Here is a 16,860-nt window from a genome sequence, read left to right on the forward strand (position 1 = left end):
GTTTTTTTGCTTTCAGCGTCTCTTCGCTATCGGTACTTGACAGCTTCAATGACCGCCGTCGCTGGCAAATAACGAGAGAGTAGAATAGATTTACGTTGACGTTTTAAAAAAAAATGAAAGCTGCTCTTTGAGCGTTGGATTTCCCTCCAATTTTCTGCCACTTTATTTAGTTACAAAGGCTCTGAACATACCGTAATGGATAGGTGCATGTATATATGGCTGTGGATAAATACTGTATGAGTTTTTGTAATCTGTTTTTATCAAACATCACTGACATAAGATACATTTTTGAATTGTATGTTATAGATAAAGTATCCTGCGTCTTATACCTAAAGTGATACTCATCACCTGTGGTTAACAACGATAGTCTTATCCTTAACCTCCAATCCTCACATTTAAATAACCATTGATTCATTGCGGCATCATTGCCTTTACCTGGCGTTCACCTTTGCCGTGCAGGGTGTTCACAATGCCTTCTTACTCAGCCCCCTTATAAGTAGCACATGATTAAAAATAAATGGTAACAAATGCAACGTGACCGAATATTATTTGTAAGGTTAGCACCTCCGATTAGCATGGTTGGCTACGTACGGTTCGAAAGAAGTTCAACATACGTACGTACAAGGTCAGTTTAACACGTAGGCTTTCGCGACCAATATCATCCATAATACAGGCTTTTTTTGGATTAGAGTGCGTAAATATATAAATGTGGTGTTAAACCCGCCACCACCTGACACAGCCTCTATATAAGGCTGTTGCCTGATGAAGCTAGTTGTAATTACTGGCGAAACGTCGTACTCAGATTGTAAATGTTGTGGCTTGGCTCTCCAACACACTGGTGTGCTGTACTCGTGACGAATTGGCACGTTCTGTTTACGGGACAACCCTTACTAGTTGGCTGTGTCGGGTGGTGGCGGGTTTAACGACCAAGTTATATATTTACGCGATCTAACCCAAAAAAACTATTATGTACATGCAAGGTGTTAACGTGAAAAATGTAATTGTAAATGATTTGGCTACACACATTTCTCACCATCACAATATTCAAAGCAATCCCTCTTAGCCCATGACTTGTCCAGAGGGCCCAGTGTGTCATGTTCTTGAGACGTAAGGACAGTCCTGTGCCACGTATCGTGTGAAGCCCTGACACGCCTCTTGCTATTGCAGCAGGGCTAGTAGGGGTGACGGCTCCTTGCTGTCTCCTGGTACAGCGCCTGTCTCCAAGATGGCAAATGTGCTCACGTGCTTCGCTCATCCAAATTGTGTCGCACTGCATTTAATAAAATCTCTAAATACTTTTACGTTAGGATGGAAAATGGCATCTAGCCCTGTTGTGAACATGGCGAGGCGAAAATCCGTTCATCACACATAACCAACCACCGCACGGTCTACACTTACACAGGAGGTGTGGACACTATGCATCAAATAACGCTCGATGCTGTCGAACCGTTCGCCAAACCTCAACACACTATTGTAGATAGTTTTTCTGATCGGTTGCTTTTCAAAGAAAAAAAGACTCGCGCTTAACCGAGACCCCCGCGTGTCCGTCTCCCCCCTCGGCAGCTCCATGTACATATTCGGCGGCTTCGACAGCCTGCTGCTGCAGGACCTGCTGGTGTACACGCCGCTCAGCTGCGAGGTGTTCTCGGAGCGCGAGCGCTGCGAGGGCGCGCGGCCCGGCCTGCGCTGCGTGTGGAACAGCACGCGCTGCCTGCCTGTAGGCTCCGAGTACGGCATCGGCACCCACAACGTCACCTGTCCCCAGAAACGAGGTGCGCCTTCCCCTCGTCGCTGCGAGCGTGCGAGCGTGCGAGCGTGTGCGTTGAGGGGGGAGCGGTGGCGCGGCAGTTAGCATGCTGCGCTACGAACCCGGCGAGGCCGAGTTCGACCCCCACACGAGGACGAAACCAATGACGATTATCGGAACTGGTTCTGCCCTAGGACGACTCAGCCCCTAATGAGTACCTGGTGCGGTTTGTTAACATCACCACTGGGGAGACAAAGGCGGCCGGGCTTGGTGTTGGCCACCAAACACCTCGTGTGCCGTGCTGGCCTTCATAGGTGCTCGCTAACAGCACTTGCGTCTACAGTCTGTTAAGGCTATTCGGGGGACCTTGTTGGTGGAGCAGGAGTCGGCCTGGCACGAGCGCTGTGGTGACGTCAATGCCACATAGTGGCAAAGTGCGGCTGTTGTTGTTGGTGGCGTGGTGGTGGTGAGGCAGCGAGCGGTGGTGTAGCGGTTGGTTCGCTGCACTACTAACTCGGCAAGCCAAGTTCTATACCCGTCCATGGCTATCACCATTGGCGAATAGATATCTGGGCCAGTCTTGGGCCTCCCCCCTTGTCCACACACACCAGCCAATAGCACGGTCAAATATGGTCAAAGGGGGACCCCCATGACTGATGTGGCTTGGGGGGGGGAGGGGGGGGGACCTTCGTGACGAATGGCCGTGAATTGTCATTAATCTTTACCGTTATAAATTGCATTACGGCATTTACGGGAAGTAATAGGTGCTCGCTGACAGCAATTTTCCTCAGTTTATGTTTGCTACACGAGGGCGCTTTGTCATCGATTTGTTGCTGGAGCAGTGGTGGAGTGGTTAGCACAACGCATGGCCTACGACCTGGGCAACTTGGGCTTGATCTCTCACCGTGCTTTTTAACTGCCAGTGGTTGCAGAATCTGGCCCGGTCCTCCCCTAGGTCAACTCGGCCTAAAATTATTATCCGTGAACATCTGCAATAATTCATGAAAGGCCTCATGGCATTGTGGTTTTGATCTGGCATAATTTAAATTGCTTTTCTGAGCCGAACAAAAATAATTGCTCCGTGTAGGTTTTCTAAAATGTTCCAATCCTCCTTTGTGTCCAAAATATTTTAAGTGAGTGAATGCCATACACTGACTCATCCATTAATTTATCCTCCATTCTGCACAGTTGGCGTGGTCAATTAAATACAATTCTGCTAAACATTAAAATTAAATGCGAAGGCCTCCACTTGTTATGGAGTTTGTTTCAAAGTGCAATGGAAAGGTCTTCTACAAATGACTTCCATTTGAGACCGCCAAATTGTAGGAAATGCTAAAGTACATGCCATGGCAATTTGGCAGTGTTTGTTATATATTGTTATTTATTTTCAAGTGGTAATGAAAATTTAACTTTTGGAATTCATCATCTTTGTTTCCTAATTGAGCCATTAGAAATGTAATAGCCTAAAAATAAAATTTTCCTCATTGTAAATGAGAATTGGATTTTAAAAAGTTGCAAGCACGTATATAAAATCATGATGCCCAATCTCATGCAGTTCGTGGACTCGACAAGGTGACATTGTGAAGGGTGGATTAGCACCACTGAGAGATCTAACGCGCGGCAGTGGTAACCAAAAGAGCACGGGGCACCCATGAGGTGCTATAAAGAGCACACAGAGTGATAAATTTGGGTCACATTTAGACTTACAATTGAATCCTGTTTCTCAAAAATATCTGTTGATAAATTCATCCATTGAAACATTTGTTTCATGCCTCGTGTGCGCGCACCCACTTGTGTGCATTTTGAAATAACGTCTATTTATAAATCGGGATGTATAGCTTATTATTATATGAATCTTGGCGATAAAGGCATTACAAGCAAAGCTTGCCTGCAATAAATGGCCCAAGAACTGTTTGACATTTTGGCTTAGCCAAAACACTGGGTAGTGCACTTGTCATTGCAGTTTAATATCAGTGACCCCGTTCGGAATTGGATAAGCTCCACTGGGCTCTGGCCTATTGCGACACTCAATAACGTCGCTTCGAGGGTCATCTTAAAATGTTAATATTTCAATCACTGCTGACTGCTGCGCTTCGTATTGCAGGCGGCATTACAGAAACCCCCCCCCCCCCCCCCACCGCTTACCACCTTCCATCACCCGATATGAGCCTATCACTCAATGACACTTGCGCGTGCTTCTCCAAACAGTGTTGGCGGTCCCTCACCTTGATTTGAACCATTGCAGTGGCAGCGTGCGACTTGGTGTTGCTGTGGTTTCACGCTGAATGGTGGTGCAGCGTGCGCTGTAAATTATGGAATAAACCCTGGCCCCAGGGAGTTGCTGTGCGCTGATGGCCCCACACGGTTCGGTTGGAAAAGCTGGAGGATTTTTCTGCTGGGGGCCACAAACATATCTGGAGAAAATTGGTAGAAATAAATTTGCCATTGTGAGAGTCTGTTTAATTAATGCAAAATAATGTACGAGTAAGCGCCAATCGTTAATTAACAAATGTTAATAATTAAGAGGATTGCTTGTGAATATATTTATGCAACAAAATGTTGCATTTGGAAACCTATTTATTAGCTTATTTATTTACGACCTTTTTATGCATAGATACTGAAGCAACTGAGATTTGTTCATCACCTTGAAAATGTGATTCCTGCACATGTTGCGGTATTTCCCCAACTTGTATGGGTTCTAATTCAAGGTAATGTTTAATTTACTGTGAGAAGCAAATGTATTAACACTGCAAGTAATCCTTGAGTTACAATAAACCACGTCACATTATTTGACGGGGGAACACAGGCGCAACATACCTTTCTCTGCTTTCATCCTGGTGATCTGATTTAGATTTCCGGCCATGGCTAACATCAGTCTGCACTGAGCAGTGTGGTGAAGTATGGTCAGACAACCCACTCCTCACAACCGACACGGGTGTGGAGATGCCTCGATCCAGCAGTGGATTGATAAAGGCCTGTACTTTTAATACCGTCGTTATTGAGGTTAGCCATAGGACTCCTGCTTTGCTCATGTTAGTTTCTCACGGCTGATGTTGCTGACACATTGCTGATACATTGCTGTGCTCCACTGTGGTGTGTGTCCTGTGCAGCCGCCACTGAAAAGGTGTGCAGCATGTTCAAGGATTGCGGAAGCTGCACCTCCAACTTGGCCAGCTGCCAGTGGTGCAGTGGTTCCTGCACGCCCTTAGAGTCCAACTGCACAGTGGAGGTACGATCGCCTGGTCGCGCTTGCCACGCACATGCGCTTGCGTTAATTGTGTCGCCTTGAAACACCCCAAATCGAGCAAGGGTACGTTTGATGTCACAAGCACTAGTGTGCAGATTTGTGTACTCTTATTGTGGATGTGTGTGTCTGTGTGTAAGTACAGAAAACCTTGGATTGCGAGCATAACTCGTTCCGAAAACGTGTTTGTAATCCAAAGCACTCGTATATCAAAGCACTCATATATCATCTTCTTTGGTTCTTTCGGTAAAGTCATGTAGAATGAGAATAAAATAATAAATTGATAAAATAAAATAACACAATAAAATTTATCAATTTATTATTTGATTCTCATTCTACGTGACTTTACCGAAAGAACCAAAGAAGATGAATCATTGCAGTCACGAATGCTTTAAATCACTCATATATCAGTTGTGATCACGTGACGCTCGGCAGATAAAGCGTATACGTACACTACTCGTATTGCAAGACCTCGCTCGTTTATCAAATTAATATTTGTTGAAAATTTTTGCTCGTCTTGCAAAACACTCGCAGACCAAGTTACTCGCAATCCAAGGTTTTCCTGTATATACGTATATTGATCTTCTTTCGCACCATACGTAGCCAACCGTGCTAATCGGAGGTGTGGGGGGAAGGACAACAAACTTAACGCAACAAAGCGGTTCTAAATAAATTCGTTTTCAATTTAGGTTTTAAAAGTGCGTAGCTCCAGTGGCTTCCAGGTAGAAGTCTTAGACCATGAGCAATGAAGTTGTAGGCCGTGTGGGATGAAGTTTCCGTCCATGTGAAATAAAGAAAGTCATGATCTTGTAGTTGTTGGAAGATCGTATTGGGAGCCAGTGGACAGATGGTATTGGCTTTATAGTCTGTAAGTCAGACTGCAGATTGTGCGCACCTATTTTATCACAGGATGTATGTGTGCTTGTATGCTATTTGTTGTGTCCCTTGTGTGTACTTTTATTCCCAACATATGCGTATTGAAGGGCGTACTCATGCTGTAATTATATACCGGCAATATCGCTCTTGGGCTGTCAAGAGTTATGTAATGAGGCGATACAATATCCTGCCAATTCTTGTTCCAGTTGGCAGAGCGTCACGCCGTGGCATGGAATGCCCCTAGTGGTGGCAATGCGTGGCTCTTGCTGAAATCAATTCAATACCCACCATTAGGTGGCACCTGCTCTCTGCAAAGAGCGGTTTCTGTCACGACAGCCATCTGATGTGGTCATTTATATTTCGTCCTGAGGACAGATTAAGTGACAATTAAATAAAAAAAAATAGAACGTATCCCTTGGGCATTCCCGAGTAGCAGCCTTGATTCCAACCCGGGCATTTAGGGTTTCTGGTTAAGTCCTCTTAAAATGTATGAGACAACCCTCAACCACCCAGTTATCCTCAACTTAAAATAAATTATCTTCAGTTGTCACAACTATCATACTTCCCCTGTTATAGTGAGCCAATAATTGCATTGCCACATTTACATGTTGGTAGATCATCAATACATTTTTTTTATTGTTTAATTTAAATAAAGTTGCCTGCTTTTGGTCTCCTACAGACTGAAGATGGAACATGTATTTACTGTTTATTAAATCTCACACCATGAAACCTGAAACGCAATGTATTATTTCAGCTGTTGCTTGATATCTATGCAACTTTTGATATTTTGTCATCACGTTTTAATGGTGACTTTAAAACAATGATGCCGATTGTAATTGAGGCATTTCAATCAGTGGTTCATAAAAGCGTTGCGCTTAGTTTCGTTGTAACATTTCAGACATATAAAACGTGGAACTTTTTGCGATTTTGCTTGGCAGCGCATCTCTCTCTCTCGCTCCGCCTTCCACTGCCGTTGTTGTGCTACGTAGCCTGGCAGCACCACGTTTTCTGGCCCGTTGTATTCATAGACGGTCGATTTTGTTTTAAACCAGAGGCTATACGGTTCCTCCTGAACTTTGACTGGCTTTTGAGGAAAGGGGCCGCGATAATCAAGCGTGCATTGTTACCGTTGTCCTGTGTCCACGGGTGTTCGTAAAAATGTTGGATCTATTAATGCAGCTTCATGTTTGTTTCTGTTGTCCTGTCCATGCGCTGTCACAAAGCCGGTGATCAACTTCAGCCAGTGCCAGGTCCGAGCTGAGGACACCTGTGCCAAACTCCCCAGCTGCCTGGGCTGTGTCAACGACTCCATCTGTCAGTGGGAGAGCAAGAACCAGCATTGCATGGCTGTGCCAGGTATACATAGCTCTCCGCTAGAAATATGTACATGCTTAAGAATGCCGTGACTTATGCAAGCGATCCAGCACTTTGGGCGAGTGAAAAAACAACTCAACGCATCCGTCAATAACACCTATTGCCTGAAAGTCATGTGAAAAAGGTGGCGTTTCAGGCAACGGACCTTCCTCATAGCTCTAAGTGGAGGGGCCGGAGAGATACAGCGGATAATAGGAGTTAGAGACTGCTTTATAGCATGGGGCACGATGAGAATTACATCTTTAAAAAACGTGTTTTCTGATGACCAGTTTTTAAATTGGCTCATGCTGCAGACCACATGTGCGGGGACGGCTGGGACCGCGTGGCTGAGTCCTGCTACAAGATCAACACGAGCGTGGTGAACTATGACAACGCGCGCATGGACTGCATTAGTCACAACGGCATCCCCGCCTCGCTCACCACCGCCAAGGAAGTGGAGCACGTGCTGGCCAAGCTGGCCCTCATGACCAACGAGGTGGGGATGTGCACGCGCGTCTGCGTCTGTCTGTCTGTCTGTGCGTCTTTGTGTTCGTGTGTATGTACAGTGAGGGAAAAAGGTATTTGATCCCCTGCTGATTTTGTACGTTTGCCCACTGACAAAGAAATGATCAGTCTATCATTTTAATGGTAGGTTTATTTGAACAGTAAGAGACAGAATAACAACAAAAACATCCAGAAAAATGCATGTCATAAATGTTATTGATTGATTTGCATTTTAATGAGAAATAAGTATTTGACCCCTCTGCAAAACATGACTTAGTACTTGGTGGCAAAACCCTTGTTGGCAATCACAGAGGTCAGACGTTTCTTGTAGTTGGCCACCAGGTTTGCACACATCTCAGGAGGGATTTTGTCCCACTCCTCTTTGCAGATCTTCTCCAAGTCATTAAGGTTTCAAGGCTGACGTTTGGCAACTCGAACCTTCAGCTCCCGCCACAGATTTTCTATGGGATTAAGGTCTGGAGACTGGCTAGGCCACTCCAGGACCTTAATGTGCTTCTTATTGAGCCACTCCTTTGTTGCCTTGGCCGTGTGTTTTGGGTCATTGTCATGCTGAAATACCCATCCACGACCCATTTTCAATGTCCTGGCTGAGGGAAGGAGGTTCTCACCCAAGATTTGACGGTACATGGGCCCGTCCATCGTCCCTTTGATGCGGTGAAGTTGTCCTGTCCCCTTAGCAGAAAAACACCCACAAAGCATAATGTTTCCACCTCCATATTTGACAGTGGGGATGGTGTTCTTGGGGTCATAGGCAGCATTACTCCTCCTCCAAACACGGCGAGTTGAGTTGATGCCAAAGAGCTCCATTTTGGTCTCATTTGATCACAACACTTTCACCCAGTTGTCCTCTGAACCATTCAGCTGTTCATTGGCAAACTTCAGACAGGCATGTATATGTGCTTTCTTGAGCAGGGGGACCTTGCTGGCGCTGCAAGATTTCAGTCCTTCACGGCGTAGTGTGTTACCAATTGTTTTCTTGGTGACTATGGTCCCAGCTGCCTTGAGATAATTGACAAGATCCTCCCGTGTAGTTCTGGACTGATTCCTCACCGTTCTCATGATCATTGCAACTCCACGAGGTGACATCTTGCATGGAGCCCTAGGCCGAGGGAGATTGACAGTTCTTTTGTGTTTCTTCCATTTGCGAATAATCGCACCAACTGTTGTTACCTTCTCACCAAGCTGCTGGGCAATGGTCTTGTAGCCTATTCCAGCCTTGTGTAGGTCTACAATCTTGTCCCTGACATCTTTGGAGAGCTCTTTGGTCTTGGCCATGGTGGAGAGTTTGGAATCTGATTGATTGATTGCTTCTGTGGACAGGTGTCTTTTATACAGGTAACAAGCTGAGATTAGGAGCACTCCCTTTAAGAGTGTGCTCCTAATCTCAGCTCGTTACCTGTATAAATGACACCTGGGAGCCAGAAATCTTTCTGATTGAGAGGGTGTCAAATACTTATTTCCCTCATTAAAATGCAAATCAATTTATAACATTTTTGACATGCGTTTTTCTGGATTTTTTCGTTGTTATTCTGTCTCTCACTGTTCAAATAAACCTACCATTAAAATTATAGACTGATCATTTCTTTGTCAGTGGGCAAACGTACAAAATCAGCAGGGGATCAAATACTTTTTTCCCTCACTGTATGGAGTGGTAGCGTAGCGGTGAGCGCGCTGCACTACGAACCCGGCGGCCCGAGTTCTATTCCCGCTCACGGCCAACGCTGGTGACTGGGTCTCCCCTAGGTTGACTCAGCCTCAAATGAGTAGCTGGTGTGCTATGTAAACATCGCCACTGGGGAGACAAAGGCGGCCGGGCGTGGTGCTGGCCACCCATACCCTTGTGCGCCGTGCCGGCCTTCATAGGTGCGACTTGCTAATAGCACTTGCCCGAACAATCTATTAAAGGCTATACAGGGGTTAGCGCTCTGCGCTACGAACCCGGCGACCAGTGACGGTTATCTGAATCGGTCTTGGGTCTCCCCTCGTGTGAATTGGCCCTTTGTGTATCAAGAAAAGCCTCACCGAGTAAACCACATTTTTGGGGCTCTGAATTGATATTTTGCCAATTCATACGAGGAAACCAGATTGTTAGCAGAAAACCCATGTTCAAAAGCAAATCATGCATGAGGTTTCATACATTTAAATTATTTGATCTGCTGCCCTCTCCTAGCTCTCTTGTAGTGTGTGCCCTACCACTTGGTATTCCCACACAGTCTCCCATTCAAGTACTAACCCAGCTTCGATTGAAAGGTCACATTCAGGGTGATCATCAGTAATTTACTTGGAAACAGCATTCCGCTTCAGCGGATTGGGTGGACTAACTCGAGTAACTCGCGTCTCCATGTGTGTTCAGCGATGCGCTTGAATCAGTGTGAGCCGCAATATGACTGGATGTGGCGTTCGTGGTATGCCGAGAGGCACGAATGGTGTCAGTGGGGAGGGCAGCGTGGCGATTTCGTCGAGCATTGGAGATATGGGGTTATAAAGAACGGCTTTGGCCTATTTTTACCGACACCAATCAAATCTGAGAGGTCTTTGCTTTCCATTGGACAGTCCCTACATCGGTTACAACCCAGAAGCTACAAGGGCAAGGTGGTGGTCGCCAAGCAGACAATGACGAGTACGCTGCATAGGCTGTAGAACCAACTAAGTAAGAAAAAGGTTGCACATAGAAGAAGAAAACTTGATGATGCATTCAGTGATGAAACTGGCACTATTTGGACACATCTGTAGGATGGACAACAACGGGAAATTAAAAGTGTGTTGTTCGGAAAAATGGAAGAGGAAGACCTACCAGAGAACGGCTTGACGACGACATAAGAGATTGTTGCCGGAAAGAAGCTGCGCTACTTGAACATTGAACACATTGGCACAATAACAGAGGAAAGTGGAGACGAATGACTAAGCTTGCAGTGGACACCTATGGGCTATCTGCCCATGGATTGTAATGATGATGATGATGCAGGCGAGAGGAGTCGGAGGATCGCTTAACTTCACTGACCAGCTTGCCCGCCGCGCTGCATCTTCTCACTTTCCCCCTGTGCCACCACCACCCCCCCCCCCCCCGCGCACACAGCTGATGCCATGGGTCGGCTTGCGTGGCCTCAACGTGTCGCACTGGCGCTGGGAGGACGGCGCCGCCTTCACCAACTCCACGCTGGTGTGGGAGGCTAACGAGCCGAGTGGCTCGGGGTTCTGCGCCGTGCTGTCGCCCCCCAGCCAGGCGGGCCGCCTCAAGGCCTACACGTGCACGGAGTTGACCCGCGGCAGCGTTTGCGAGAAGCCCGTCGGTACGCCGCCGTCCCCCCTCCATCCCCCCCCCCCCCGCCCCGACCTCCGCACCGCCGCGTACCTGCTGCACACAGAGAACCGCGCCGCCGCCAGCGAGCGTGAGCAGCGGCCGGTCGGAGAGCAGAGACGTGCGCAGGAGGCTCGGCAAGGGGAGGCCGAGGTCGCTGCTGGATGAGCGCGTGTGTGTGTGTGTGTGTGCGTGCGTGTGGTGATGTCGGGGAGCATCGGCCGTTCATCTCTGTGAGTCATCCCTTGGCACCTGCTGGGTCTGTTCCGTGACCTCCTGCCAGCGGGCGTTCGACACTTCACGTGGCCTTAAAGTGCGCGTAGCCTGGCACAAGCGCCGTGGTGATGTCACCGCCACTTAGTGGCGAATGGCGGCCGCTGTATGTTGTTGTGTAGGGGAGTGGTGGTGTAGCGGTTAGTGCGCTGTGCTACGAACCCGGCGATCCGATTCCCAAGCTCGCTTGGGAACTTTGCCAGGAGGGACCCCTAGGCAGGGGGCTCACTTTGGTGCTCGCCAAGAGGAACCTCTTGGGTTTGTCACCAGATGGCTGGTGCTGGTGCGTCTTGGCATACGCTCCCACGCTTGACTTGAGTTTTTTGTTGTACATGCGTTTGCACGTCTGTCTGTCTGCGTGCGTGCGTGCGTGCGTGTCTACTACGTCTGCGCCGCCACCCGCAGTGAACCCGAACCAGAACGCGCGTCAGTGCCGCATGCCGTGCGCGGCGCGGCGTACCTGCGCCGAGTGCGCCAGCGGCAGCACCGACTGCATGTGGTGCAGCAACGCCAAGCGCTGCGTGGACGCCAACGCCTACGTGCCCTCCTTCCCCTACGGCCAGTGCATGGAGTGGCACACGATGAACGCCTGCCCACGTGAGTGTGACGCGTTCGCCCGCTCGCCAGCGCATGCGGCCACAGAGAAAGGTCCGGCGCAGCACCTCGCCCTGCAGAACGCCTCTTCTTGGCGGTTTCGAGCACCTGACGTTCACTGTGGCATGGGACAAGTGCGTTTTATCACCGGCACGAGCGGAGGTCTCGCCGTTGATAATTGTATTGCCCACGAGGTTGCCCTTTAGGACAACAACAAAGCCATCCTGGACCCACGACTGTGAATTGGAGTATTCAGATGTGCAAAAATAGTGTACATGATTGAACTTTTTTTCAGTTGGAGGTGTGGGGGTCTGTAATAATATCACCTGTCACTGCTTATAATCGGTGTTGCATGTGGGTACCTAGGGAAGTGATATTGTTAAAACAGTAATGCGGACTATGATATTCTCCATCGTGATCATCGTCAGCCGTAATCAGTCCACTGATGGATGAAGTCCTAACCCAAGGAGCCCACCGCGTCTCACAATCCTGCGATGTAACGATCCACCCGGCACCGGCACACGGGGAGCAGGTTTCATCGCTCCATCTCCTCGGTGGGTCGTCCTCTCTCTGGGCGTATTTACCCTCCTTTGACCGGGCACTTCGTCGTTAGTTTTGAAATTCCGGCTGCCATCCCTTCTCACGGCGTGTCCTGCCCTCGGGTCACCTTTCTTACCAGCCAATATAATGTCTCTCACCTGTTTGTGTTTTCTAATTATCGTTGTCATCATTTGCTCACAGTTTTTATTGATTTTCACGAGTTCAGACGTGTCGTTTGCCACCCATCTTTGAAATAGATTTGAAAAACACTTGAATTCACAAGTTACTTTATTTGAAACCAGGGCAGCCCTATTTATAAAGTTTTGTTCTATAAATGCTTTGGCAATACACAAAAAACAAGACGAAAATGTTGGCAGCAACATAATGAGCGAGGGCACTTTTAATGAAGTGAAAGAACCAGAGAGTAAGTGAAGAAATACTTAAAATATGTTGACAAATAATTAACAGCTTAATACAAATATCACAATGTGCATTTGGTAATGAATCTGAAACATTGTTTGACATACGTGATGTATGATTTTGTTTTTCAAGAAGATCTGTATAAAATTATTCCACTTATTTTTAGATTCTGTCTGTTTTACGGGTTATAGTTACATATTTTCCTCTAATGGCTACCATTTGTGTAATGCCAATCATAAACCCGCCCTTTCTGCCTTTCTGCTCACATTTTTGCTACCATGTCTTAAAGTACTTTGTGCTATGTTCTCTGATTTATTTTCTCATTATTTTCTGAATAGTTTTACAGATTTAAAGCTTTCTTGGCTGCAGGGATTCATATTCGTGGTTCTTTCGGTAAAGTCACGTAGAAGGGAAACAATGAAATAATAAAAATATAAAACAATACAATTCTCACGACGTTTCGACTGCAACGCAAGCAATCATCATCAGGTGTGAAAACCACACCTGATGATGATGCTTGCCTGTTGGTTGAGACTAACTGTGGAGTGGCAGTCAAAGGCAGCACTCGTGAGGATGCCCAGTGCAGAGACGGAGCAGTCAGATCAGTTTGTGTGCAGGAGCTCGATGGATTGTTGCCTCACGTGACCTGGGGGGGGGGGGGTGCTTCACATAGCAGTGGATAGATCATGTCTGATGATGATTATGTCGACGATGATGAAGTAACCAGTAAAAGAATCTCAATGATATCTTCAGTAGCTCATTGGCAAATCGTAAATAATACAAAGCAAGTAATGCAGGGGGAAAATTAGCCGAAGCATCTGTACCTTTCAGAAAGTGCAGGTGAATCATTTGAATTGACATACGGTTCTAATATAACAAGGCAGTTTTTCTCTTCTTGTTAATGGTAGGAAGCTCACTCTTGTTAAAAGTAATTTCACATGCAGTCGGCTCTTTTCAGTGCCGGTTTTAACATGAAGCCAACTTGGCTTCAAAGTCGTTTTTTTCCTCTCCGTCGCACAGCCTCATGCCAAGCTACATTGCCGTGGTTAGCACGCCACATATTTGCAGTCACCTTGTCTCGATGAGAAGGCGTTTTCACCTCCATTTAGAGTAATCTCCCTCGGACCAAATGTTCCACTCCTGTAATAAGTAAATTTGTTTTTGCAAACGTATGTCCTGTCCTCTGTTATTATTTTAATATTTATTTACGGAATGACTTTTGAACGTGCCGTCCCTCAGACAAGTAATGGGCTATGACCTTGTGCTGTCAGTGGAGCCACACACCGTAAATGTGATATTGCATCTCGTTTGTTGATTCTGACAAACTCTTCTTCCTGTCGTACGGCTGCTGATGTGGATGCAGAGCAACAACCACAATTTCACGTTCAGGTGGTCGAGCCAGATAACCGCGTCAGGAGCCAGCGGAGTGTATCGCTGTGATGATGTCTCCTTCGTATCTCTGGATGGGGGGGGGCATTGCGTCGTTACACGTTGTTGTACTGTCTGTTCTGGATGACCCACAGTCACACACTACTCCTGGAGAGTTTTTAAGTTTCCATTTGCGCGTCGGGTATCCACGTCTACTGCCATGGTTTGTGCAGTGGATGCGGTTTTCGGGTTGACCTCGCTTATTGACCCCAGCGAAGCTGAAAGTTCAAAGCAAAATGCACTGGCATTTCAGAAACGGTTCTTTAATATAGGGGCGCCACAGTGACGAGATGTTGACTACCTCGCCTGGTATACAGGAGGTCATGGGTTTGATCCCAACCCTGACGGCTGGAGTTTGCATGTCTCTCTCCCCCCGTGGTCACGTAATTTTTTTCCGGGTGCTCCGGTTTTTTCCTCCACATCTCGAATCAACGTCACGCATTTAGACGATTCTGCTGCTGTACATTTCCACGTGATAAGCCACACCGTTGAACTATCATTTGTGGCCAGGTCGATTATGGAAAACAGCTACATAGCTCAGTGGGCATTACCTGGTCAAATACACATAGCTTAATCGCGAGTCCTGTGTGCTCAGTTGTGTTTGCGGGGATGGCCAGTGCTCTGACTTGTTCGCTATTGAAAGTGGTGCGCCACATGGTTGCATCGTTGCTCAAAACCTGTTTCTTACTCCGGTGGGCTGCATCCTGCAACGTGTGTGGCACATTGTCGCGTCTGCCGAGAGCCATCCTGGGCAACGAAGGCATTCACCAAGCTGGCCTATAAAGAGATTGTTGTCCTGCTGGCCGAGATGCTAGGAGAGTTACTCCTCACGCTGGAGATTGCATGTAACAAAGCCTTCCCATTTGGTGTGGGAATAAATTGGGCAACCACCAAAATCCTGAACGGTGATGAGCAGCCACATGATTTATACTCAGGTTCATGTCGGGGATAACGATGCTGATGCGGTTAAATCTTTCCCCTACCTTGGCTACAACTTCCATCATACCGCAAGTAGTGGGGCTAAAGTTAAAGGACGAATTTCAGTCACACGTGAGTGAGTGAACCTGTTTGACAGAAACGTCTGTCACTCAACTATTACAACAGCAATGGAGGTCCGCTTCTACAAGTGTGTACCGCCTTCCAGTGTCGCTGTATGGGCACAGAGACATGGTCCATGACGGTGTCTTTACATACTAACCCTGTGGATTCATTGTGACGGACGCTTCGCGTTGACTTTGAGGAGCGTATCACAGACGCCGAAGTCCATCTTTGAACGTCACGTCAGCCGGTGTCCGAAACAGAGCCTGGAGGTTTCCCGGCTCTCCAGAAACTTTGCCCGGGTTCATGATGTTAGCAGATCACACCAGAGGATTCCACTGGTGATCATCGACGGGCCTTCCTCGCTGTTGGAGGTGGCTCTAGGGGCATACTGAGGCTGATGTGGACTCGTGCGATTGAGGCCGATCTCAGACATCGTCATCTCAGCGGCCTGCATGCGGTGTCGACGGTCACTGCATGTCAGATGCGTGCTTTTGCGGCCTTCCAGAATGCTCTTCCTTCCGATATTAGGAAGCCACTGGAGCTATGCACTTTTAAATTATATGGATTTTTATTTTTTTATTTTTAACTGATTATTGTATTTAGTTTATTTTCTTCTTGGTTCTTTCGGTAAAGTCACGTAGAATGGAAATAAAATAATAAAAATAAAACAATTAAATAAAACTCTCACGACGTTTCGGTCACAACACAAGTAGCCTTCTTCAGGTGAAGGAACTCGTCCGAGTCCATCTATGGACTCGTCCGTCTGAACAAAGCTCGTCGCTTTCCGTGGCGCTATATACTAAATGCCTCTGATATGTAAACTCTGACTTTAACATAGCTACTTCTGTAACCAGTTACATGCTAATCCCTCACACTAACATTATGCTAATCTCCCAGTTACATGCTAATTTCTGACTTTAACACCCTGCTAATCCAACACATTAACACAGCTACTTCAATGCTAAATTCTTCTGTTGATATGTAAACTCCTTTGTCAAGGTGCTCTGCTCCTCCCACCCAGCTTAAAAGATGCTGCCAAGCTTAGCAGTGTTCATTGAAGCGCTGTCGTCCCATCAGTTCTGTTCCTTCACCTGAAGAAGGCTACTTGTGTTGTGGCCGAAACATCGTGAGAATTTTATTTTGTTTTATTTGTATTATTTTATTTCCATTCTACGTGACTTTACCGAAAGAACCAAGAAGATGAATCCCTGCAGTCATGAAAGCTTTACATCGAAATTTAGTTTATTTTCCTTCCCCCTCCCCACCACCAATTAGCAAGGTTGTCTATGTACGGTGCAAAATAAGTTCTACTTACATACATACGTAGCGTCAAGCACAGGACAGGGTTGCCTGGCGATGTTTTCGTGAGGAGTGCAATGCCCCAGCTGGGGGCCTGCGTCTGATTGATTGACTGAATGTATGCTCATTGCCCATGTTAAACCAGGCACGTGACAGGAGGATGTGCAGTCGCTTTGCAATATATGAGACCCTGTTGCTTGCCGGGTTGTAATTTTTTTAAAA

At 47.0% G+C, this 16,860-nt stretch overlaps 1 protein-coding gene across 3 annotated transcripts in view; it reads left to right on the plus strand.

The window, feature by feature from the left end:
- Nucleotides 1–16,860, plus strand: part of ATRN (attractin) — a 338,155-nt gene that overhangs the window by 126,269 nt on the left and 195,026 nt on the right. For all 3 annotated transcript variants that reach the window (XM_076065925.1, XM_032950359.2, XM_032950360.2), the window contains exons 12-17: nucleotides 1,564–1,772; nucleotides 4,858–4,976; nucleotides 7,091–7,223; nucleotides 7,535–7,716; nucleotides 10,822–11,035; nucleotides 11,722–11,913. In XM_076065925.1, the coding sequence (XP_075922040.1) occupies nucleotides 1,564–1,772; nucleotides 4,858–4,976; nucleotides 7,091–7,223; nucleotides 7,535–7,716; nucleotides 10,822–11,035; nucleotides 11,722–11,913 (1,049 nt within the window). The remainder of the gene's footprint in view (nucleotides 1–1,563; nucleotides 1,773–4,857; nucleotides 4,977–7,090; nucleotides 7,224–7,534; nucleotides 7,717–10,821; nucleotides 11,036–11,721; nucleotides 11,914–16,860) is intronic.

The sequence above is a fragment of the Petromyzon marinus genome, chromosome 9 (genome assembly GCF_048934315.1).
Source record: "Petromyzon marinus isolate PM22_M1 ecotype Great Lakes invasive population chromosome 9, UKy_Petmar_22M1.pri1.0, whole genome shotgun sequence".
NCBI classification, from domain to species: domain Eukaryota; kingdom Metazoa; phylum Chordata; class Hyperoartia; order Petromyzontiformes; family Petromyzontidae; genus Petromyzon; species Petromyzon marinus.